A 27,045-nucleotide genomic window follows, 5' to 3' on the forward strand; every position below is an offset into this window, starting at 1 on the left:
TTGTGACATAGCAAGCAGAATGCATCTTGTGATTTCACGTGAATCAAAGCTTCAAAATCACCGTAAATAATTCAAAAGTCTTGGCTATACATAAAAGATGTCCATAGTGTTAGCTTGTGTGAGACCAAATTTTCTGCTTCTATCAGATGAAACAGAGATATCTTAGGATGTTAAGCTTCTTTTGTTATTTCACTGTTGTGTCATCTTCAATGACTACCAGTAAGAACAAGTTGTATGCAGCCCTGCCTCAGGAAGCACAGCTCTTGTGCTCAGTGTAAACTGTGCCCAACCGTGCAAAGGTTGAATTCAGCTCCTGTACGTCCTCCCCCTCTTCTTCTCTGAAATAATTGTTTTCCATGATTACTCAGGCAAAACAGTAGCACCATATAAACATCCATTTTCCTCTCTTTTTCTTATGATTAGAGACATTTGCATAATGAAGACCAAGATCTCTTTGCAAGAATTCCCACTAACTTAATGAAACAAATAGAACTTAGTAAGGAAAGTGAACGTCTTACTGGCAGAATATATACCCAGTTTCCATTAGCATGATAGAAAAATGAAGCAAACAAAACTAGTGTAAATTCCATTATTAATAGAGGATATGCTGAGATTAGATGGCATGTTATGTCAAATAGAGGCTATACTCTAATTTTGTACATATGGTCAATTTAATACATGTTGTAAAAGAACAATTTAAAAGCAGCTCAAGGCTTTTATTAAAACAGATCATGAAACGCTCCCATCTTTCAGTCAATAAGCCCTTGCACATATGAATATAAGGTAAAACAGCATGAGCATCCTAACTATAGATTTATAGGAAAGAGGTTCCATAAATTTTATGAAGTGTAGCCTAATATTACACGGCAATATAATACCAGTAACCAAGACAAAGTTATTTCTCCTGACAACAGTAAAAAAAAAAAAAAAAAAAAAAAAAAAGCAGTTATTTTCATAATAGATCTTATTTGGGATGTTGATACAATTCTTCTGTATTAAGAGACATGATGTTCAATTGTTCCTTTCAATGATTCTGCAGTAAGAAAATACAAATTTGTTGCATCTTAAAAATCTCTCCTAAAAACAACATTCCCAGGACCAAAAGAATCAATACCTGTGCATTTAATTGTAGTTCTTAATTAAACTTCATAGAACTTGCAAGCATTTACTACTTGTGGCTAAGCTTGTCATAAATGACAAAACAAAGAAACTCTTCAACTTTACTAAGTGAGAACTTAATTCAATTATACAGCTACCCCAGATTTTATTTCCTTCTTTAGATAATATATGCTGAAGTCTGCACAGGATAAACGGAGGCTCTGAACGATGAGCAGTTGTTCACGGCTTAAAGGAAGCCTGAGATTTATGCCAGAAATATAAGCTCTGACTACAGGAACGAAACTGGCAGTGGAACTTCACATATATACCATAGGGCGCTCATCGCTCGCTGCATTTCTGAATGAGGCACACATTTTGCCAGCAAAGCAGAGAGAGGATTTATTAGCACCGCTAACAGCCGAAATGCCTGCTGCTGTCGCAGCTGAAATTTCCCTTTCTAAAACCACTGCTGCCACGAGCACACACAAGTAGCGACGCCTCCTCACCAATATCTAAAAATAAATAAATAAATAAATAAAATAAGAAGAAGGAATATAGGGAGTCCCGATTTTCCCTCGCTGCCGTAGCCCCCGGCCAGGTCCTCGCGATCCGGGGCCGAAGCGCGGCCGCTCCGCGGGGCGCGCAGCGCGGGGCTCGCCCGCCCGGGGCCGCCGCTGTCCGCGGTGCTGACGGGCGCTCCCGCCGCCTCCGGGGCCGGCAGGCTTCGGAGCCGGGCGGCCGCCGCCTCCCGCCTCCCGCCACAACAGGTGCGCCGCCGGGCGCAAGCGGGTCCCCACCGCCGTCCCGCCCGCCCCGCCGTCCGGCCGCGGCCGCCCCCGCTCACCTACGGCGCAGAGGTGGAGCAGGAGGCAGAGCGCCCGGAGGCAGGTGGCCGCCCGCCGCCGCATGGTGCGAGCCGAGGGCAGCCGAGGGCAGCCGAGCGCAGGGAGCCGCGGGAGCCGAGCGCAGGGAGCCGCGGGAGCCGAAGGCAGCCGGGCAGCGCCGCACACCGCGTCCCGCTCCCCCCGCCCCCGGCAGTGAGCATGCCTGGGAGCGCGCTGCGCATGCGCAACGCCGCGCGGGCAGGCGGCCGCCCTCACCTGCCTGTTCGCCTGGCGCGGGGTGAGGCGAGGGGCGAGTACGGGCGGGGGGTGCGGCGGAGATGGGGGCGCGCAGTGGCCGCGGGAAGCCGCAAGGTCCAGTAGGAGAGGCAAAAAGAGAGATATCCAGTTCCAGCGGCATGTTCTGGGGGGAGGCGAGAATGGGCGGCGGGGGGTGATTTCCTCCTCGGCTTCCAGCCGAGCAACATTCGGGGCTCCCGCTGCAGCGGAACGGTGGAGGTTGCATCTCCCCAGTCTTGCAGCGCCGAGGAGGCGAGCTCAGGAGTTTGGGCATTTCTGGCAGGACTTTGACGATATGTGGGTTTACGGTACAGGTAATCCTCCTCTTCAGTGTGTTGTGAAACACGTGTTGTAAAATAAGCAGTTTGCAAAAACTGCGTTGTGAAAAATCACGGCTGATACATAAATGAAGAACCACTGAACTCCAGGCAGTGTTTCAGACCAGGCTGATGCAACACCTCCTCAAGAGACACTTCGGGAATTTGCATGGGTATCAGAGAGCAATGCAAAGAGGCCAAACATGACGCAGCCTTGTAACAAGGTAATTTTCTGAAGTTGAGTTTAATTGATCAAAAGGTTTTCTGGAGGGCAACCATGAGAGCCAGTGGCAGATGTGTCACCCAACAAGTGATCCATCTACAGGAGTCTGTTACTGGATATGGCAAGCAATGTACATGCATGGTCAGGTCTGCAACTGAAGTGATGTGCCCAATGTAAAAAACAGCAAAGGAAATCGACAGAGCTGCGTGGCTGTAACTGGCTTTGAATGAGCCTTTGTGCAGAAATTTTCTTCATACAGAGATGGGAAGGACTGCGCAGGCCCTGATATCTAGATGCAATTGCATGTGTGACTGTACATATGCAAACGAGCTTCCTTTGCCAGCCCCCACACGGCTGTTCACGCACGTATAGGCAGTCAGGTCGTTCACTTGACAGCAATATAAGTGAGAAAAGGCTTGGGCTGGAAGACAGCACTCAGTCTTGAGCTCTGCCAGAAACGGAATTAATATGATCAAGGGGACTTTTGAACAAGGAGTGGTATTTTAGCCCTGTCATTTCAGCCAAATCTTTTGTAAGTATTGTGGCTCAGATGTCCTGTTAAACCATGAGATTTCTGCTGCTTCCTCTACTGTGATGATAATTTGCTGTGGGTATATACAAATTACAGCACATCCTGTTCCACTTTAATCCTTTTAGTCCTGATTAGAAGAAGTGAAAGCTAAAATAAGTGAAAGAAATAAGTCTTGTCTGTATAGTGCACCACACTTGTGCCCCTACAACTTCAGTTCCTACATGCCCAGGCCTCAGAGCATGTAGCAAAACCAGGTAGAGGACTCTGTTTGCTTCCCTCAGTGAGTTGTACAATACCAATTACAATGTAGCCAACTCCTAGGAAGAGATTGAAAATTTACTTTCAGTCCTCTGATGTTTTGTATTTTTTTGTCCACAAGTCCTCACCCTTGTGTGTTCTAGGTAAGGATTTAGGATCAAGTATGTCAAGAGGATAACTTCACTGAAGCTAATGGTATTGATTTTCCCCATGTGGTTACAGATGAGGCAACTGTGGTTTGAGTGCTGTAGCACTTCACTTGCAGAGCCCTAAGGCACAAAGACCAGATGACTCACCACTACCCTGTTAAGGAAATTATTTTCCACTGGGGAAATCTCTTAAGATACTTTTTTGAGCCCACATCTAAGAAAACATTTAAGCTTCATAAACATAAGACATCCAACTCATACATAAGCTGAATTCAATGGGAAGCTAAGACTAGACTAAATAATTTGCTGAATTTTTTATCGATGCATCCTTTTAAAAGGGCAGTCTTGTAAATGCAGAATGAAAGCATTACTATGGAGTGGGAAGCTGTTACACAGAAAGTAAGCTAAAACATGTTGCATCAGTTTGAATTATCTAGTTTCACTGCTTTTTAGATTTATTTTCACGTGTAGAAAACTATATTAACAGAGTGGAGATCATTAGTGAATGACTTAGTTAAAGTGTATTCAAAGTGTAGTGTTGAAATAAATGTTCAGCTGAATATTGCCAATAATTTTAAGTGAGGTAAATGGTGTGGGATATGGCCAATTCTTTCCAATATTTTTTCCATAGTACCTTCATCTCTGATAAGACATATTGAATGTGCTGCTGAGAAGTCACATTTAATGTTATCACATTGGGTATCACATTTTACAATAGGCTTTCATCGACTAATTGCTTTAAGAGGAAGCTAAAACAATGTAAGCCAAATTCAAAATTGATCTTTAGTTTAAGAAGCAGCAATATGCAGATTATCAAGCAGGGCATATATCTGAAGGAGAGAGAATCACACATTTCTCTGACTTGAATAATAAGGATCCTCATATCTCTTGTCCCTTGATAAGCTTCAGCAAAAAAAATGAAGCAGTGTTTTTTAATAAATGAAAACAGGTTGGAGAAGGAGGAGGAGGGGTGAAGAGGAGGTTATATGTGTAGATCAAAGGATTCTTTTGAGATATTAATGCAAATCAGAAAAATAACTACTTTTTGGTGAGTGCTTGTGTGAATATACAGCAATCTCAGCAGAGGAAAGCTCATGGCATGTACAATTAGGTCTCACACTAAATGATGTCGCCAGGATGGGAAGAAGGCTTTTTTTTACACAGTGCAGAAAGGTAAATGCATCAGGGAATAGCATGTGTCCTGGGAGATTGCCACTGGGCAAAGTCATAATTGCACCAGTGCAAATGTATCATATTCCCTAATGAGTACTGTCAGTATAGGATTGCAGCCTTCTAAAGGGGTCTGAGACCCTCCAAAGTATTTTTGGCATAATCTCTAATACAGACATGCAAAACTGACATTGACTTAGCTGTGAGTACAAAAACTTTGATAGCAAGGAGGAGGAGGGAAGAGAGGATGCAAGGGTATTTTAATCTCTGAGCTATTAATTTGTGACTATGCCTGTAGAACTGAAACTTCAAGACCATTATTCAGAATTTTGCAAGACCATATTATAATTTTTATATAACTTTAAAAGAATTTTTACTTAAGATGTTGACTATAGCTCAGAAGGAAACAATTCAGTCCTGTTTGATGGAGCTGTTGAGAAAGAATCAAATGGATTCAGGCATACCTGACTAAAATCTTCCTGTTAAAGACACAAGGCAGACAAGTCTTAATCTGCAGCATGAGCAGCTAAGTACTAAATGAAACCTGTAAGGGGCTGGTATATTCCTAACCAGCACTGAGTACCTAACAAATACATGAGTACTAGCAAATGGATTTAGCCATGGATCTCTGTGCAGGTCCATTCAAAGCAAGTATGTGGAGCAGGCCAGGTACCATGTCATCATTTTCTCAGATTTCAAGTTTTTCTGTCTTTTATGCTTTTTCTACCATAGGGTAGTAATCATCCTCCAATAATCTACAAGGGGCATCAGGATTTATAAAGTCAGGTGCTTTAAATTACAACACAGCCAGAAAAATATAAAAAGAAGTTTCAGATTATCCTTATAAGACCTTTAGTCAAGACTAGGAATATCTCTCTTGAAATATACTTATTTGTATAGTCAGTTATTTTATGTCAAAGTAATTTGATATGATATGGCTTTCTCATGAAACACTGGTAAAATACCCACATATGTGCCTGTGCGTACACTAATACGTATTTAAATATGGAAGCAAGTTATCCTTGGTTACTAATAACTACGTAGTATGCCCCTAAATGATGCAGTAACTAAAGTAAATTGTACAGTACTATTTATATGCTAAATGTAAACTTCTCAACACAGAAGTAACCAAATTTGTGTAAAGATAAGTGAATCAAAACTTGAGCAACTCTGATCAAACCCGTGGATGTCAGCTTTAGGTTAAAGTCAGCTTCAGATAAGATGAGGGAATCTAGGCATTTGACTATTTTCAATATTAGCCTCAGATGGTTTATTTTGATGTTCTATTTCAAGAAGAGTAGCATGCCTTGAAATCAGTCAAAATCTTATTCATTGAATATGCAATTTTATGCAAAGTTGTCTTTCTCATCCTAGCTCAAGACCAAACTGCTAGTCATCTCTCTCAGACTGATTTAACATTCAGTTAAATCAAAAAGGTTTTACTGTTTTTTTTCTGTTTTTTTATTTGCCCGTTGGCTTTTCACTCAATGTTTCTAGAATCTATTTGCAGCAGGAGAAGAGGTTTCAGTGCATCAGAAACTGCAGCACCTTGAACTGGAAGACAAGAACATGAACAGGAAACTGTCATCTGTCAGTATCTAATTGATATTCACGGATTATTAAAGGACAGGAGTCATAGCAGTTGTCCTCAGCAAATAACAAGTAAACATCTTGTATAATTAATATTAAGCCTGACACTGTTCAGAGATTCAGTGGGTAGAAGATTTTTTTCATTAATTATTTTTCTTTAGGGTACAATTTGATTAATTTTTTTTAGGCACATGACGTACTGTAACTGTAAGATCAAAGTAATTGCTCTAGCCGGAAAGTTTAGATAATTAGTTCATGTCCAGTGAAGTTATACATGTCTTTGCTAAGGGATAAGGTACATGATAACTCCAAGATTTCTCAAGTTGGGCCTGATTAAATCTCTGGATAAATTCCATCTACCTTTGGATATTTTTTTAAAAGGTTGATAGTTGTTTTAAAGTATCAGATCTTCACCTTTCTGCTCACACAGTTCCTTATACTCAGACAACCCCCTGAAGTTCATGGATGCCTTAAAAACAGACTTTTTCAGTAGCCAGTGCAAATCTTGGAATGAAATTCCACAGAGATTAAGAGACATTTTAGAGCAAAAGCTAATTTACTTTCATTACAAGTCTTAAGACATATTTTTTCAACCTTCTTTTATCCAGGATAAGCCCACCAAATAATGCACATAATATTTGTTCTAAAATCTCTTTCAAACAATTTCCCTCTGGGAAAGAAGGTGGGTAAATGAATAATATCAGGAAGATGCTAACTATGTTGCTTAATATGATTCTGGAAGAAAGACCAGTCTCACATCAGGGAATTGGTATAAGCTGAACAGTGTGGGTTTATGAACCTGCAGCATGCGCCTTAATCTTTAATGAAGTCACATATTTTCTTATTAAAAATGCTCTTTCTTGGGGTTTGGGGGGATTTGGGGGAGCAGGGGAGGGTTGTTGGTTTGGGGTTTGGGGGGATTTGGGGGAGCAGGGGAGGAGTTTGCCTGCTTTTTTTAGAAGTATAAACCGGAAAGCAGCAGCCTGTAATAAATTAATATCTCACTTCAATAATACATATAAAATATGCATAATATAATATTTAAATTGTGTTTACAGTTAAATGTGCTTTTGAAGAGAGCAATAATGGAATCATCTAAGGGATAAAAATCTAGTGTGCACATTTAAAAAAAAATTAATTATTTATAGCAAAACATGATTCAAGTTTCCATCTACAGTTTTGGAAGTATTTTAATGAATTAAGAGGACTGTATGACAATTTCCTAGCAAGCCTAGATACCCAAGTGCACATGGTTTTGTTGAGAGTTGGAAGTGTTATGATTCAGAAATAAAACACAATTTCTTTAAATAAGAGAGCACAAATAAAAATTTCAGAACATCTGCGATTTCTAAGTGTCTAAGATTTCGTAGCATCCTCCACTAGAGAGTGCTTTTCTTCTCCAGCTTCTCCTAAGGCCTATAATTTTTTTAAATTTTATACTAAATTTTCCATGTTTCTTTTAAAGCGTTTGTCTAATTTTATTGCAACAAACTTGACTCTACCTATAATGCCAAGTGGTACCCATTGAAATGATACTGTCTCTCATGTATCCAAGTTTTCAATGGAATGTAAGAACTGTTCTGATATCATCATGTATCTATTGTTATTACTGTAAAATGTTGATCCAAATTTGACGAAGTTTTGGCTGTGTGTTCTTGAGGGTTTCTGGAGGCAATAACTGCTGTTTGTTTTGGGTTGGAAGCAAAATTTTCTCAAAATTTCATCTGCTCTGAATACTATTCCATTCTAGTTGCTGTCTGGAATGCTCATGGACCATTCCATCAGATCAAAAATGTATGATTTATTGCAAAAGTAGGAGGGCATCCTTGGAACTTCCGTTCTTAGCAGCAGGGAGTCATAATGTGTCAGGATGGAACACAGGGAACTTCCTCTTCTACCTATTCCTGTTTAAAAGGGAAGCTCAAAAGGAAATACTGAAACAGGTATGAGTGAAAAGGAAAATACTAGTAGCATGAGACAGAACAGACATTTATACCCTGATCCAGTCTGACTGCAAAAGGAAAAACTGAAGTACAGCAGTCAAAGGGGAAAAACATGAGACTAGACAAAAAGTCATCAGGGAAACAGGAGGAGATGGCAGTAGAAGAATGAGGGTCTGTGGACAGTAAAGTAAACATTCTAGTTTGAAAAAGAATGTCAAATACTTTGTGGGTTGAAAAAAACATGTTCAATTTTCTGAGCAGCACATAATTTAATTCAAACCAAGAAGTAAATGAAACTCCCCTCTGCAATTTATAATCTGTAGAAATAAAAATGAGAGGCCAACATTTAGTAATTGTTTCACTTAATGCTACTTCAGGGACTCCAGTCCTTCTCTCCCAGTCACATGGAGTCCCTCACCAGCACCTAGGGGACACAATGATTAAAGGCAAGGAAAATAATTGTGCTTATTAACCATGACTTTTTAATTGATAAAAAGAGGAAAAGACAAATTAAAAACAGAGCACAAACAAAAGGAATGGCTATTTCATTTTAATTGTTTTTATTTATCATTTTGTGGAAAGGATTTAGTGAAGACTGCATCACTGTGTGTGGTCTAACCATATGGAGAATATCAACTTCTTCTGAGTGGGAACAAGTCTTTTCTTAACATAAGTAACAAAGATGGCTTCTAGGTGGATCAGCAATTCCAGCTAAGGAATGATCAGATCTTTCTAATGTAATCACAGACATTCTAACCTGTAGAATTATAGATGATCAATGGACAGAAACTTTAAGTCTTACAAAATCTGGAAAGTGGTTCTATAAAAACAAGTTATTTGTGTAGTTGTCAGTCTTGGTTTCAGCCAGAGTTAATTTGTCCACAGTTGCTCTGAAGAAGCAAACCTGGATCTGTGTGGGCATGTCTAGGTAGTTATTCTATACCATCTCGTGTCATTGCTGGGGAGCAGAAATGAGGGACTCTAGCTTCCAAGGAGTGTGGCTTGCAGTCAGGGAAAAGTGTGGTATGCAGAGGCCATGTCTGCCATTGTGTTTCACTGTTCTGGGCCTGGCGAGCATGTGTGCATGGAGATCACCCTCTCTTTGTACACTTTTGTTATTAGTATTGTTGCTGTTACTGTTTGTTTTCCTATCTCATGGCTGTTTCCATTAAATTGTTCTTATCTCAACACATAATTTCTACCTTTTGTCTCCCACTGGAGGGAGGGGAGGGGAGCAGCTTGTGGTTTTTTTAGTGGGAGTATGAAATTGGAGAGTGCCATTCCTAAAACACGACCTTGTCAAAAATAATAATCACATAGATACATCTCACTAGTTCTATGAAAAAATTAGTCTCTCGAATGTTCTCAGTTCTCCTTAATATTGACATTTAAATAGTAAATCAATATCCTGGTAGGTAATTTAAAATAGGTCTGTCAGTGGATTAGAAATTGTCTGGATTGTCAACTCAAGGAGCTGTTCAATATCCAAATGGAGATCAGTGACAAGTGGCATTCCTGGTGGTTTGGTATCAGAATTTGTGCTGTTTAACGTCATCAATGGTGACATGGACAGTGGGATTGAGTGCACCTTCAGTAAGGTTGCTGGCAACACTGAGCTGCGTGGTGTGGTCACCATGCTGGAGGGATGGGATGCAATCCAGAGGGACCTTGACAGGATTGAGAGCCTGTGGGACTGTGCAAACCTTGTGAAGTTCAACAGGGCCAAGTTCAAAGCACTGCACCTGGATCAGGGCAATTCCAAGCATAAATACAGGCTGGGTAGAAAATGTACTGATAGTGACCCTGAGGTGAATGACTTGAAGCTGCTGTTGACAAGAAGCCCATTGCAGCCCAGAAAGCTGGCCATATCCTGGGCTGCATCAAAAGAAGTGTGGTCATCAGGTCAGGGCAGGTGATTCTTCCCCTCTACTCTGCTCTGGTGAGACTCCACATTGTGAAGCCCCCATCTGGAGTACTGTATCCTGCTCAGGAGAATATGGATCAGTTGGAGCAAGTCTAGAGGAAGGCTACAAAGATGATTATGGGGCTGGAGCACCTCTTCTATGAGCACATGTTAAGACACTTGAGGTTATTCCGCCTCGATAACAGAAGGGTCCAGGGAGACTTTAGAGCAGCCTTTTAGTACCTAACAGGGGCTACAAGAGAGCCAAAGAGGGACTTTCTACTAGGGCAAGCAGTGATAGGACAAGGGGGAATGGCTTCAGACTGAAAAAAAATAGGTTTAGGTTAGATATGAAGAAATTGTTTGCTGTCTATATAGTGAGGCAGTGGAACAGGTTGCCCAGAGAAATTGTGGTGACCCCATCCCTGGAGATGTTCCAGGCCAGTTTGGATGTGGCTCTGAGCAACCTGGTCTAGTCAAAGGCGTCCCTGCACATGTCAGCAGGGTTGTAGCAAACAGATCTTTTCCTAAAAAATCAATTTTGCTCCCTTTGTCCTCCAAACATGGCTATGGCTGACCCCCATATCCTGGCTGTCACACAGTCTGACTCCTGTGTCATGTTTCCAGTGATGTTTAACAGCTCATTCTCTCCTTATAGCAAACCCTTCATCGGATCTCTGCAGAAAAACCCTTCTTCCAAGAGGAACTTGAGAGCCAGTGTCAGTGTTGGTGACAGTGTGGTTATGACAGTCAGCAGCCCTCTTCTAAGAAGTCCTGTTGTGCCTATCCAATAAGATGCAGATTCCTTGAGATGTCCACATACTGTGCTTTTCCTTGAGATAAGAAGAAGAGCTGTAACACAATGGGGTAGTGTTCAGATTCCATTCTTGACATTTTAGATATTTGCACAAGTTTTCCTCAAATGTGTGCGCTCTTCCAACATTTGCTGTGAGGGAAAAAAGAAAAAAACTAGCACTGTAAATGCCACGACACAGAAAATGGTCAAAAAATCATGTTGCAGTGGGAATTTTACTATTCAAGTAGCAACATTTATGTAAAATAAACTTCTCATCCTCCAGTTTTAGAAACTACATAGCAGATGAGGTAAAGATTTAATTACCTTTAGTTTTCCACCAGTCTAGGCCTTATCATCCTTTTTGAGTTTCTTCAGATGTTGGCAGGTAAATATATGGAATATAATAATCTAGATATAAAAGGATTGTGCCTTTTTAAAGTAGCATAGTTACAGAAAACCTGTTTCTTAGATTGCTTTAAGAAAAACTGCTGAATCTGACCCAGTATCCTTCACAATGCTAATAAAATATGTGTGATTTATGTAATAAAAGGGATGTTTCCAGACTGGACACGTAGGATTGGATATAATGGTCATTTATCACACAGGTGAAAGATCACCTCTCTTGATACTAATGAAGTACTGAAAACTTCCAGTTTGGTGTATGCGTATCACATAACAATTTGTAAACCCCAAGATCATAGTGTGATTCACTGCAATCTTTGAGATATTTTCCTTCTCATTTCCAATTCCTTTTGACGTCCTTTCCTCTGTCCGCACGTCCTTGGAGTATCCTCCCTCTCCTCACATATTCACAGTGCTACAATGTAAAATGAATGGAATTTTCAGTTCCAAAAGCATTTTATTTCAAAGCTCTATCATCTTTGCTTCTTCATGGATGTGTCCACATGCTTTCATAGTCCTGGGCTGAACCCCAGGATAGGAGAGCAGGCTTTACCTCATGGATGAATTCAGTCTAGTGTCTGGGGAAGTCCACCTGGCTACAAGTGGAAGTGAGTATGCTACTTGCCCTGGGATCTCCAGCAGCTATGAACTCTGCTGTGAACTTCCCAGGAGTCCAGAAGCAGAAAATCTACCAGGGAAGTGCTGAACTAATGAACCACTCACACTTTGTGATTTCTGGCTGTTGTGATACCAGCTCCTGACCACTGACAGTTTGATGCTTGTTGCCTAGGCAACTCTGCTACTGCCGTAATTCCTCCGCTGCAACAAATCTGTCCCAGGCCACATACCCACACATTCCTTGCCATGCTTAAATCTTCTCTTCAAAGTCACCCCACTTCCTCACCATACTGTGTCACAACTACTTTGCTGTTTATGTTCATTAGACCTTGCCAGAGATGAGCAGCACATGCAGTTCTGATTCCAGGAACTCTGAAGTTCAAGTAGTAGAAAAAGAAGCTAAATCCAGGTAGAAGGCTCAGTCCTAAAGACCCCAGGGAATGCTCAGTTTCAGTCAGGATGCTCACTAGGTGTCACTGTTTTCCAGAAATAAACCCGTGAGCACTTTTTTCTGCCTGCAAGTATAGTAGGTCTTTAGCCATGTGCAGCAACTCATATTTTCAGAAACTGAGCTCATCTAAAAAACTTCCATAGTTCAGCAAAAGGTTCCCAAACTCCTTACTTCACTTGCACTGTCTGATTTTCCAGTCACTAATCTCAGAGTAAACAAAGAACAACTTCTCTTAAATTTGAATAGTGGTCCTGGTTCCTGGCAATAGAGGAATTCTGACATTTTTTAGTCTTTTACCTAACCATACTTTATAATATATGACTTTAGAAATAGAATTATCTCAAAATTAACAATGCAGCCGTTTATACTATATGGCTGCTTGCGTTCTTAACATTTTTTCACTCTGCAGATAAAGAAAATATTTGATGACACTTTTCTCCAAGTACTTAATTCTGGGCACTAAATTTCCTATGTATAAATTATAAGTTCATTTTCTTAGGCTTTTTATATGATGTTTAGGGAGTAGCTGTGTCACCTGCTGTGGTTCAGAAAGGAAGAACAATTCACATGCTTCTGGAAGAAGCTTTTCTTTTTCCTGTGAGTAGATCTACAGCTCAGAGGAAGCTGGTTTTCTTTACCTGAGGACATAAAGTTACATGATAAAACTTTGCCAGTGTGAGTGCCCCTAGACATACTGGAGTATGTTGCATCCATGTATTTTAAATAAGAAATTTTGCTATGAGCAAGAAAACAGGTAGGAAGAAGATACAGATTAGTTACTAGAGAGGTAATAATCTGTGAAGAGGATAATGTGAATAACTCTGTTTTAAACTAGGCTCTTTGGAAAATATTTCAGAACATTGTATGTTTGCAAGCAGGCTACAGCATGGAGTCACTAATAATTGCCAGATTTGGCAGTCCTTTCTTCACATTTGCTAAATCAATAAACATTGCAGAAAAAAGCCCAACTCACCAGTCGCCCAAGTGTGTCCAAAACATCATTACTGCATAACAGCATGTTTCCACGTGGGGGGTCAGGCTGCTGACTTGAAGCAGTTAGCTTAGGTGCTCCAACTCGCCTCATGCAGAGCCTACTGCTCTCTAGAGACTCCTTTATTTTTTATATAGAGAAACTAGGCTGTGAATCGTCCTCAAGAGTGCAGTTGAACAGCATGTTAAGCTGATCTAAATCAGTGGTGTGGCAAATCCCACCTCCACCTCCAGCTGTATGTTCCTGCTCTTTCTCCCTTGTGTCTGGTAGGTGGTGAATTAGCTCTGTAAAAAAATCAATCCAGAAGAAAAAATCAGAGTAGTTTTCTACCTTGGATAAGCTTCCTGAAGAGATGTGGTATTTGACCACATTGTTAGTGAAGGGGTAACCTGATAATGTGCCACCAGGATGACAGAAGATCCAAGCCGTTGTGGCTTGGGTTTGCTGACACTGCTGGGGTCCCTCCTCCTTAACGAGATGCTTGAATCAGTCTGTGCCAAGCCATGGGAGCTCCACTCTCACAGAATCTTAGAATGGTTCACATTGAAAGGGACCTTAAAGATTATCTGGTTCCAGCCCCCCTGCCATTGTGAGGGACACCTTGCACTTGACCAGGTTGCTTAAAGACTCCTCCAACCTGGTCTTGCAGACTCCTCTCCTTGTAGTCCTTGTCCCAAACACACCTCCTGAAAAGTAAAGCTTCCAGGGCAGATTCTGGCTCCTGGCTCTAACGAGGTAACAAGTCTTCCTTCAGCACAGCATGGAAAGGGTTTCTGTCAATGAAGAGAGGCTGAGAGGGGGTGGAGGGGACACTCATCTTCTCTTGTGAATACAACATTAAAGAACAGCTAAGCTATAAGACAAGGAAAACTAAAAGAGCAGTGATGCATTTTTCTGAGTCGCTGCAGCTTTCTCAGGGGCGTCTTGGTTTTCACTTTGGTTACAAACTAGGAAGATCACAAATGGCTTGGAGTAATCTTCTTTTTTTAAGCCCCACTTCTAACCAAGTACAGCTTGCACAGATCAAGGGACCTCTCTCTAGATATTTTAAATTATGCAAAGCAATTAGTCTTCATTAACAGCTTGTCTAATTTAATTTCAAAAGATCAAACTGTTTCCCTGCTAGATTACCAAAGTGAAAAACAAAAACCCAAACAAAAAAACAACCATCAAAAAAAAACCCTTCAAACTTGTATGTGACTGCCAAGTGTATATATCAACTAAACTCTGGAGTCAATACTATTACCTCAGCTTGTCATCTGCTCTCATTTTATCCACAAAATTTGTATCACTCTTGACACCAAATCAGAATATTTAATGGATGGTCTTTTGCACTACAAAGTACCAAGTACTATGGGAGATTGATTCTTTATTTCCCTAGAAGCAACTAGGAAAAGGACAGAAATCAAAGCCTTTCTACTAGCCCATAGCATAAGCATCTTACATGAATTGAAATTCCTGTCATGTGGAATTTCTCAAAGAAATTCAGAGATTTCACTGAAATTCCTTAGGATGAAGCTAATACAGCCATCTTTAAATAAACCAGTAGTTGTTAGATTTGGATTGGTGGGTACCTTCACTTCTAGGTTTTGTCTGTGGGATGCTTGTTTCTAAGATCACATATTCACAGTAGCATTAATTGATAGGCTACAAAGAAACAATTATCTACTCTTCTTACCAGTGTCTGGGAGCTTATGCTACTTAAAGATATTCAGTCTAGGACTGTTTGTCTCCTTGGTTACCCTTCAATTGCTATGAGAATGAAGAGAGAGAGAAATAAATGCTAAATTCAGAGATTTTGAAGGCCTGCAAGCATTTGCCAGAGACTTACAATACTCTGTAGTCTGTGATGAAAATATTTATCCTTGCCTGCATTTAAGAAGGCTAAAAATCAAATAAATGCTGAGAGTTTTTTTTCCAAGTAAGCCATTTCTGGTTTCCCTGCTCTGATATAACTGTATTCATATAAAAGTATATCTAATGAAATGGAAGGCACTCAATAAATAGGCATAAGGAGGGGTGGAAGACAGTATCGTTTCTGACTGTGGTTCACATTCAAAGGAAATGGATGGTCCTTCTTTATTATCCTCCTCTTATTTATTTTTAGAGAGCTGGAAACCTTCTCATATTCAGGGGACTGAAGAGTGCAGGAAATTGATAGAAATGTACATTTGGGTCAAGATTTGCCAGAGTTCATAAGACTGGAGCAGAGAATCAGGAGAAAATGAAGTAAGACAGAAAGCAGGGTGGTCTTGAAATGCCAGTTGGGATGTGAAGGTCATGATCTAAATCCCTTTGATTTTCATTCCCATCAGGGATTTTATCCAAATTCTTCCATTTCTCTAGACAGTGCCCTGACCAAGGATATCTTTCCTCTCTTTTGCTGAAATAGGTTCTTTCTGTAAAAATACACTTTTCATGAGTGCATCTCTCCAGGCCCTCATTTGCAAACAGAATATTTGATAGGGTTTTAAAATTATTTTCCGTTCAACATAATAAAATACATAAATGATGTGTGAGCATTGCAATTATGTTCCTTACCAGAGTTTCCTGTCTGTTCTTAGACTGCATGTAGTCAGACCTTTGGTACACCTTGCTGTTTCAAAACTTTTTTTTTAAGAAAATCTAAGTATTTAGTTGCTGTGTGAATAAGTAGCTGTTCAGCAGCCAAAGAGTTCCTGCTTGTTTTCAGCTTGTCATCTAAGGTGCGGTTCAGAAAGTTGAGAGGTTGTTACTGGCAGAACCTTGACAAAAATATTGCTTCAGACATCTCATAAAAAACATTTTAGAAAAAAAATACGGAGACCATTGAATTTGTGAGAACTGTAGATACAGGGGCCTTTAAGGCTTCGTGGTCTTCTTGTAGTCAGATGATGCCATGCATAAGAGGTGTTTTTCTCTACACTAGTTTGGGAAACAGTCTAGCTATGGAGCTTGACCCATGAAACACAAAGAAAGAATTTACCAACTCTTCTGGAGGAGGTCATATCAGCATGGGTGGTGAGGGGGAAGAGAGATAACTTTTTGGCCAACCAGGTATGCCAAATGGTGTATACGGAGTTTGGTCACTCTAAGTTTCCTCTGCTATGAATGCATGAAAACAGGTACCACTAAACGACCATTCTGGCCATAGCTGGATCACATTAAATGTCAAAGGAGCTTCTTATTCTCCTGCTCTGACTATAGAGAGAGCTTGAAACAACCATTTTCCTCACTTGGATTCTCTGTCAGATGAGAATCTACACCACATTAGCTGGCCTTCAATAATTGCAAAACAACAAGTTCAAAGGGAGTATTTTCTTCTCTGTATTGAAGTAAAGTGAGTATTGAAGTATTGAAGCAAAGTGAGATTTAATAACTCATCCAGGGTCACCCAAGGAGTCTGTGACTGAGACAGAAATTTAGGCAATGCAAACCCTATTTCAGCACTTTAAATATAAAGAGATTTTACCTTTCCCTGTAAAGCTTTCTTGATCTGTTCTATTTTTATATCACTTAAATGGAAGATTTTGAAAGTAGATCCATTTATTAGAACTCATCTGAAAAGAATAAGTTTGACAGACTAAATTAATTTCTGAATATCAGTTTTGATGTTTCTTATGCATTTACCATCTTAAAATCATGGCACTACTTCACAATAAAACAAAGATTTCCTTTTTTCCCAGTAAATCAAGGCAGATGATTGCTGAATATGTTTCATTGGCATTTCCATTTTATTTTAAAAATATTCATACTTTGGTCTTGTGGGAGGAGAAGGTTGTGACTGAAAGATGATTTGCTTGGCAAACCAGCAGATTCTCCATACTGCAATTTTTCCTTCTTAAAGCCCAGATGCTTTTAAGACTTTACAGTGCTGTCTCACAAATATGAAAAGGCATATTCTCTCCTTACAGACTCCTTGTGCTCCTCATCCATTGATCTAAGTACCCTTGCTCTTTACTCCAGACTGAAGGCTTCCTTTGACAGTGATTGATGGCCACCCTCTCACAGGAAGAATGACTAACTCCAACCTGTGAGTATTGGAGGCGCTACGGAATATATCTGCTGTGCTATTTATTTTGGGAGGCGGATGTGTGCCCACATTTTTATTCTTGGAATAAACATTCTGACATTTTCTGGCAGGTGTGAATGCTGTTACATACCAGCAGGCAGAAAAAAAACCCTAAAATGACAGCTTCTAGCCTCTCTGATGGAAACAAACTGACTGTTACTAATGTGAAAATTGTACACCCTCACCAGATTTCATATGAATCGTATCACTTGGAAAGACAAATTTTGATCTTATGGGTCCCTTGGCAGCCCAAAAGATATGAATATTTTTTAAATGGTGCCTACGTGCTCTTCAAAACCAAATCCAAACCAGAAGACAACTGCATAATGAATTATGTAAATTTTTAACCTCAACCTGATTGTGGCCAACTCATTTTGCCAATTGTCTGAAAAGATTATCCCTAATGTGTAAGTGACAGCATGCAGAACCCTTCTGAAACCTCTTTCAGCTGTTGTCTCATCAAAAGTGCATTGGTGTAGCCGGCCTGATGCAGAGACAATAACACTTTCTATTTAGTTAAAGGTGAGCAAAAATTAGTCTTAATTTTACATTGCTTTATTTCAACACTTGCCTAGAAATTTACATAAGAATTTTTGAAATAAATATGTAAGAAAACCTGTTACAATAATAGTTCCTTCCACATTATTTAATAAGAGATGTCTTGACTGTGCTGTCTTAGAAACTAACAGTATATATATATATATATATATATAAAATATATAATTTTCAAAATCAGTGATGGGACATATTCTTTTTACCCTGAATCCCACATATGCATAATTGTATATTATAAACAGTAGCTATTTTGATTGTCATTGGTCCACTGAGAGATAATCTCAAATTTGGAATTAAATGAAATCTTAGTATAGCACAAATCTGGTGTCAACCAGGACAACATAAAAGAAATAGGAATATATAGGAGTCAAAATGGGAAAGCTATAATAAATTACAGTATATAGGACACAATAAAAAGAGTTATGGATGTATTGCAAGAAACTCTTAGATAAATTAAAATTTTCCCCTAATGATTTGTGCTGTAGTTATGTCTACTTCTCTACTACTCAAAGAACATTTTGGTTGTGAAAAATTGCGGCTTAAAAATTAATCGATCCCATATGAGTCCAGCAATATAAGTCAATAGTTACCCATTTTGGACAAGTACACACAGAACCATTTGTCCAAGAAAATGTCCATTAAATAATTTCAGTGCTTTAACACTACCACAAGAACAGAGTATCCTGAGAAGCCAAGGTTGAGGTGTCTGCCTGAATGCATAAAAGACTCTGTCACTGACCTATTTCAGTGCTTCAGAAGTCACTTCACTGCCTTGTGCCTCAGTTCCCATTTCTGTAATCATCATGCCTTTTCACTGTGATAGTCTTCAAGACCTGAGTTATAGTTTTAATCAAACAAATATTTGAGGTTTAGTTTGGAGACTGGTTTATATAGCATTTCTGGAACAATACCATTTCCAGAATGTGTTGCTATTCATATGTGACTGAATAATAAATAATCAAATGTGAATAACTATGGCTAAGAACAAATAGGGTCATCTCTGCACAGATGCCTTGTTCGTAAGCAAATTGTTCATATGCACAAATGTCTGAGAGCACAACTGAGATGAAAAATATTTAGCATTTGAATGAATGTAGGACTGCCAAACCACAGTGTCAGACCACCAACATTCATGGCATTGGTATAAAATCCAAATATTAAGAAATACTACATTTTTTATTTCTTTTTATTGGTCTTCTGGTTTTTGAGCCTGACATGATCTTTTTTTCCATCTTTTCTCAACAACTAGAGCTATTCATAAATGAAATTTTGATCCTCAATGCAAAAAAACCCCCATTAAATTATTAAAAAGTCCTTTGGAATATTTTTTCTAAAGAAAAAAAATAAAAGTAGGTATGAAAACACAGGCATATTTCATTCTGATAACATTTAAATACTTAAATAATTTGAAGTCCAGATGAACTTTTTCAACTTCACTAAAATAGGAAAGTGCAAATTATTTTCTCTAAGCAATAATCATTAATCTTTGGTGATGATGATGTGGAGAAAAACATATGGGTCAATAATTTCCTATCTATGTGTATGAGATTTTGAGGTGGATTTTTAAAAGTAAAACTGACATTTTCACTTTCATGATAACAGTCTGTGTAAATCAGAAGAATTTTCCATATTAGTGAGATCTGTAGCATTGCTGAACCTTCATATACTCCCTTACTGCACTTCAATATTGCTCTGAGAGAACAATTGCCACGGGGTCAGATGTAGATATGCAATGGAGAAGAGCAATACATTGTCCTCTTTCTTATTGCTATCATTTACACTAGTGATGGGCACTGTCTCCCATCATAAGATATGTCTACAGGCACTGCAGCACCTGTCATTTTGGTCTGTGCTGGTTCTTCTTGGGACAACTATGCAGCCAGATTTAGGAGATCACAGCACAGTTTTATGTCAGGTCACTGACTAGACTACTTGATATTGAGCAATTTTCTGCACTGCCTCTGCAACAGTCAGCCACCTTAATAAGTCATCCTTTAGTTTTCAAAGCTCCTGGGATGACTTCTTTCAGTACAGCAGCACATGTGTGAAACTTTTCTCATCAACACTCTGAATCAGTGCTGCCTATGGAGCCAATGGAAGGAAACATCTACATCTAATTAGAAGGATTAAACTACAGGAGTTATAAGGGCCTAGACTGTCTTGCCTTGCTGTGTTATCTTTCTCATCTCCCACTCCTCACTTGCATAGGGATCCAAATGTGATGCCCCGGAGAGTGGAAAGTTTGAGTTACTCTTTGTTCTCTTTAATGCAAAATCCATGTTATGGTAAGGTAAGGTATGTGGTAAGTCAGGCATGAGGGCCATCTGCATAGATCCTGCTAAGCCTTCACTCTCTCAAAAAAATTGGAAATAATACTCCTGTCCTTTCTTAAGAGTGAACATGCATGAGTACATTTTCTCTGTCTATATTCTGCATGTGCTGGAGTGGTACTCTGTTCTTAGAGATTAATGTCAAAGGAAGACACCCAGCCTGAAACACAGAAGGATGTGTGGCTAACACTGAAGACAGAGCCCAGGCAGTTTTCCCCAGGAACAAGTTATGCCTCTAGCAGTTCTTATTGAATACTGTAAAGCAAACATTTATACTGGCTTTTCTTTTGCATCTACATGGGTTGTGTATTCTCCCATGTGCACTACAGCCAGCTAATCTGAATGGAACAAAAACATTTGTTTTTCCTCACATTTCTCTATGTACCAAGTCCTTCCAAATGAATATTCATCTGAAACCTCTTGTACTACTAGGGAAAACAAATAAATCAAATTAATGAATTGATTTGAATGCCAAAAAGATCCATCATTTCTGTGTTCTAAGAATATCCCACAAACAATTAAACGTTCGTGAAACAGAGGCAAGACTGATAAAATGATGAGTCTCTCTGGCGCCAGCAAAGGGCCTGGCTGAAAGCCAGCAACAGACTTAGCATTTCCAGCCCTACAGAAAGAATAAGTGACCCCAGAATGGATAAACTGAGGAAGAGCTTTCCTTAGCAGTTTACCATGCTTAATGTTCCTTTAGTCTTTGGCTACGTTGCCCGGCTCAAACTTGCAGATTAATAACCAGACGTATTTTGTGGGTCTTTACAACCCAGCAAAAATTAACCAGACATTTCAATTTTGATTGAATGATTTTTGGCTTTTGAGTCAGTGTTCATTGAACTGATAAAAAGTGATAAGGTGATCGAGAGGTGAACATTTCCCAGTACATCAGTAGAAATTATACTGGGCACGGTAAAATATATTTGTTATGCCATCATTACCATTAGCTCCTTTGGGTCCCAAAAATGGGCCATTCCACAATGAAGCAGGAGGCAGAAATGAGCTTCTGCCTTCACTGCCTGCTCCAAGTTGTGTTGTGATTTGGCCTGTGGTCAAGGGATCAAGAAACACAGCAGATTTTCAGGGCAGAATGGATTAAAAAATCATCTAGTTTTTGGGATGTGCAACCCTCACTAAACCAATTTGATGTATTTTAAACTAGATTTACAGGCTTAAACTTTCTGATAACGTAAATTATAGTAAGCAACAGGATTGAAGAAGTTGTTTTTTTCATTTAAGGCATTCTTAATTGCCCTCCGCTACCAATGTTACTATCATTAAGATAGCTGAAGTAAGCCAAGATTATTATACTGCTGTAAAAAGGAAAAAAAATTACCCAAAGAGGCTAAGAAAATTGCTTTTCACCCCTAGTAAACAGGCATCACTTCTAAATATCCCCAGACTGGTATCAAAAAACTCTTGAATGTAGGATGTAAGCAAAACTGAATATTTTTAATATGTACAATGCATTAATTACACACTTGTCAATTTTAATTTAAAAAGAAAAATCTGTGCTCCAGTAACTGAACTGAAACTTTAACCTCACTTGAAATGCTCTAGCTTTAGAGATTAAACTCTTTCTTCTATCTTTTGACTTCCTTCCTAATTTATTTTATTTCAATGGAGCCATCTCCCTCTTTCTCTGTTTTTGCTCAGGAGGGATACCCTCTGAGTAATGGGCAGAGCAAAGCTTTTGCTGATGCATCCATGTGAGCTGGAAATAGAGATGAAACCCTAGCATAGGATGCCACTGCAGTTTCCTTCTGTAATTCCATGGGGAAAAGAGAAGAGTAAAACATCTAGGTTTGATGAAAGGTGCATAACTACTGTAGTAGAAAATTGCTGAATAATGTCACCCTTTAATTGCACCCTTTAATTTTATGTGACTGGGGCAGCCATCACAAAATGCGTTAGATCTGTGGACTGTTCAGTTCAAGCAGAGCGATGTGCAAGCAACCAGTGACTCTGTGGCTCTTACATACCCACTCTCCATATAAGTACAGCTGGTCCTACAGATCACAACTGAGTGACTAACACTTCTATGGAGCCCTGTTCTTGCAATTAATTTCTCTTGTCTTGCGAATTCTGCCCCTTCTCCTTTCAAAGACAGTGTAAACTCAGGGATAACTCTGCTGCTTCACTCACTGATAATCTGCACATAAGAGCGAGCACACAAGTGCTTGGGAGTTCTTCCATGCTGCAGAAGGTTGCTGTGTGATGGGACTATTTCATAATAAAATGCCTTGAAACAGTGTCTGATAAACAGAAATTATATTTTTTAATGTCCACGTTTCTTATAAATCACATCAAATGTGTTTCAGGCACTTCACCTTCAGTCTACCACGAACCCTAATGTTCAGACACAAATCAGAATTCTTGTGAAGATCCTACAGCAGAGATCATGTGCCCTTTCCCTGAGGGACATGCCTCTTCAATGTGAATGAGGAAATCCATGTATTCTGGGCATTCCAAATAAAATAACTCATAATTGTGTTTGTGTATATTCTATCTGAAAAGAATGGTTGGATCACAATCAACACTTCCTTTTTTTTTTTTTTTTTTTTTTTTTTTCCCTCAGATTCGCAGTGTAGTTTACTTGGAATGATTATTGAAAACCTGGTTTCGGACATTTTGTGTTTACAAGTGCATGACCAATTTGTGCAGTTTTTTATCTTAGCACATAGAAAGGTATCTGAAACACAGATAACACTCAGCAAATGTAAATTGCTGCAAACCTGAGCATTAGACTCCTCAAAAGGAAAAAAAAAAACATCAATATGTTGTTAGCTTCAGAGATGAAAAATACATCCTATATGCCGCAACTTGCAGGACTACCATCCTATGTCTCAAGTAATACTTGCTTGTAAATACTGGTAATATTTCTTAGAGTCATATGCAGTTAGTGTAAATGATCACATATTAAGGAGACTGTTAAAGTAAGCTCTGTTGTTTTTTAACATCTGCCTGAAAATTATGAACTATGTTAGCTTTAGTTTACATTAAAGCAAAAAGAAGAGGAACAATTTAAACTGCTCACTGCAGGTAGCATCTTGGTTAGTGTGACATACTATAGTAGCTGAAAGAAAATAGAGTTTTGGAGATGATCATGCCCTTATGAATTCTAAAAGAATGGATAAAGGTTCCAGTGTTGCACTGAGTGAGACAAATCCATAAATAGGTAAGATTTTTCATGACATAATACTGTAAGGTAGAACCCGTAATAATTCCAGTTACCTCAGTTTGCTGCTGCATATACTGTACTTGTTTTTCCTTACTGCCCACAAAAGTGGAGATATTTTTCATGCAATATTTAACAAGTGGTAGTGTTTTCACAAGAGAGTTGTACTTACTATAAAAACAAAATGTAGCAATGCTGCATACCCTCATATTTTAAAAAACCTAAAACATAATACTGCCTAACAGAATTGGTGCTGCTTTTTTTTTTTTTTAATCAAGAGGGAAATATTGTTTGCAGTTACAACATTTCTTCAAGGTTATTTAAGTATTTGAGTGTTCTGTTTATTGTACTGATTATGACTTGCTTTGCCAAACCCAACAAATTTTAAGTCACTGCTTTGATAGCCTACCATTCCTTCTGTTGGACATGTGGTTTTTCTAGCATATGGATGTAATATTTCATATTCCACTTCATATGTCTTGTTAAAACTCCAGTTCTTCTGCAAATCTTGGTTCTTTTGCCTTCTATCTGTTCTGCTACATCAAATCCAGCCAATTTATGACATGCCCAAGGCTGTCATAATAGTCTGTTCGAAATCCTCCTGTTAAACCTTTATTCAGATCTGGTGAGATTTTCTACATTTTTAAGAACTTAGCTATGCATGTATCAACTTCTTTCAAAAAGAGATAGCATTAAAAAAAAAAGTTACGCTGGTGCTTTTCTGCCTAAATCTAGTAGGTACCAACAGCATGAAATGTGATGTCTTCCAGATGTTTTGATTTTTTTTGTGATTGTTGAGCCAATTCTATGACATCCCAAATGATAAAATCCAGAAATTCATATTCTGAATACTTCCTCGTGGCATTACTTAAGGGCCTGATCCTGCAACATATTGGGCATGTCATGACAGGTCATAAATGCCCTGAAATCCCACTGAACTCAGAACTTTAGAATTAAATTTTGAAACTGTATAAGATCTTTGAGCTTTAAGAAGTTAAACTCTGGAACATTGGTAATTGAGGATACTCTGGTTTGAAGACATATGTTACACATAGTCACAACAGTTGAGGAAATCAGTATATTTAGAACAGGAAATCCCTTTATTAGACATGCCAATTAGATCAAAATTCTCACTGAGAAAAAACATAGCTAGTTTAAGAAACTTTGATTTCCAATGGTCTTGATTCTTGAGCAAAAGCATCTGCTAAGAATACTAATCATAGTAGAAAGAACATCCTAATTAAAAATGCATTTGACATCCAAAAGTTAAAACACAAAGTCAGATTTTGAAGGTTTTTTTAATCACTTGGAAGAAAAAGGCATTTATCCCTTACATGATGTCCTGATTCAAAACCAAAAGCCCATCTAATTCTTTACTTTGACATGGATATACACTTTTATTTTCCCCAATAAAAGCAGAAATTAGTTGTGTGTATTAACCTAATAAATTAAATGAAACTCATTGTGTAGTGGCATTTGCTCTCACTAATTTTTTTGCCTGTGTAGTTATCATGTATAAGGTGTAATTTTCTTACCAACTGTCCAAACGGCTGCCTCTGTGTATCACTTAATGGTATCTATTTTTGTGACACAAATTTAAGTAGGAATAGATGTTTCTGCTATTCTCAGAGATTGATTTTCTCAAGTGATCCACCAGAAACATGCTTTCCAATCTTTGGTCCCAGAGATAACTTGCTAAATTTGATAGCAAATTTAGTCACTTTCTGACAGTTCACCCTGAAATATTTAGCAAGTGTTTATGCAGAGGAGAAAGTGGCAGATTTTTATTCTTTAAACTCTTGTATGTTTGATCCATCTTATCATTTGCAATTTCTCAGGTGACTGTAAAATCATCAGGGCAATGTCACCTGTGAATTTTTACCCCTGTATATTCTTCTCTTAGATGTGCATCATAAATATTTCAGCATTTATTTAAATGATGGCTGATGTTCAACATTCTGAGTTTGCCCTGTTGATAATTCCCTCATCTTCATCCATGTAAAATACAAACAAAAAAAGTATGGTTGTATTCAGTCTTTAGTTACCTCCCAGTTTTCCTGTATGTATTTTATGTAACCTCATTCTTTTCTGAATTTCTAGAAATTAATATATTTCACTATTGGCTACTTCATTATACAAGCCTGTCAAGGTTTTCTCTAATTGATACCTTACTATGATTAAATATTATTCTGCACTGTAAACCTTTCAAAAAAGTAGGAGCAAAAAAAGAGATTTTATTAGTTTATGAGATTCACAAGAACATAAGACTTACTCTGGCAATTTCCATCTTGAAAATATGGGAGACTACATATACTTAATGCATCCAAAGCTATAACCATAAATGGCTAGCTCTTTAAATTTGAGAAAAAGTTTTACATTTCAGAAGTGTTTCATGTTGCATTTTCTAGAGTTTAAAATAATTTTTGAAAACTACAGGTGATCTGTGGTACTTCAATTTTATCTCTGAGTTTCTTTCTCCATGGCTTCCAAGCATGAGTGCCTGTCAACCTATTTGTACACACTCTCCTTGCTGTATTTTGGCAAGCAGGCAAGTAGATAAAATTTTTAAGTAGTTTCCATCATCCAACATTTGTATAGTTAGTAAAAGGAGGAAAAAGTACTTTCCCAGAAATATTATGATGTTTTACATTCAGATCTTTACATTATCTGCAGTTTTTAAATATAATATATTACCACAGCATGAAATAACTTTTGACATTAGCTTTGGACTGACTGTCCACAGAAAAGCATGAAGCAAAGATGCATCATTACATTTTACCAGAACAAAATTAATCTACTCAAATGCCTGAAGCAGGCAAGCTGGTAGAGTGACCTTGTAGTATTGACAGAATAGTAGGAGCTCCTTCATAGCATCAAAGTGCTGTAAAATTAACAAAGAATATAACAAGGTGAGAAGTATTACTCCTAAAAAGGCAAAACCTCAAATCACTGATCCTGACCATCCCTCTGATAGGAGCAAAGCAGATCAGCCATGCTGGTAACAGATGTGAGAAATATGATCTGCTTCCTACTAGAGAATGGACTATGCAGGACTTCATCTGTTTTCATTTCTTCTGAGGATATGAGAAGGCTTCTCTGGCAACTCAATGAGAAATAGCCCTATGGTTTTTGTCTGCAAAATTATTGCTGCCTCCCTTTGGGTTGCAATTTTTACATGTAAAATGCTACATTTACTTAAGTACTTGCTAGCATGTCAAATGTAGTATAAAATTGGAAACAAACATTATTTTTTTTCTTACATTAAAGACATGCAATTTTTGTGTTTGCTGAGAGCTAGATATGGATCCTTCTTTTGGGTTGGCGGGGTCCATTTTCACCTCTTAGTATTTTCTTTCCAGAGAC

At 38.6% G+C, this 27,045-nt stretch overlaps 1 protein-coding gene and 1 long non-coding RNA gene across 2 annotated transcripts in view; one reads left to right on the top strand and one right to left on the bottom strand.

Annotated features, from left to right (window-relative positions):
* The window catches only part of PTPRR (protein tyrosine phosphatase receptor type R), a 135,702-nt gene extending 133,232 nt beyond the window's left edge, over positions 1 to 2,470 (bottom strand). Inside the window, exon 1 of the mRNA XM_012569001.5 lies at positions 1,943 to 2,470. Within this exon, the coding sequence (XP_012424455.4) occupies positions 1,943 to 2,006 (64 nt within the window). The 5' untranslated portion in view covers positions 2,007 to 2,470. The remainder of the gene's footprint in view (positions 1 to 1,942) is intronic.
* LOC140682141 (uncharacterized) lies at positions 2,470 to 22,994 on the top strand. The gene is made up of 3 exons (XR_012053407.1): positions 2,470 to 2,760; positions 17,456 to 17,574; positions 22,826 to 22,994. It is a non-coding gene; the product is annotated as an uncharacterized lncRNA (long non-coding RNA).
* Positions 22,995 to 27,045: the final 4,051 nt, after the last annotated feature.

Source organism: Taeniopygia guttata, chromosome 1A (assembly GCF_048771995.1).
Source record: "Taeniopygia guttata chromosome 1A, bTaeGut7.mat, whole genome shotgun sequence".
Classification (NCBI taxonomy): domain Eukaryota; kingdom Metazoa; phylum Chordata; class Aves; order Passeriformes; family Estrildidae; genus Taeniopygia; species Taeniopygia guttata.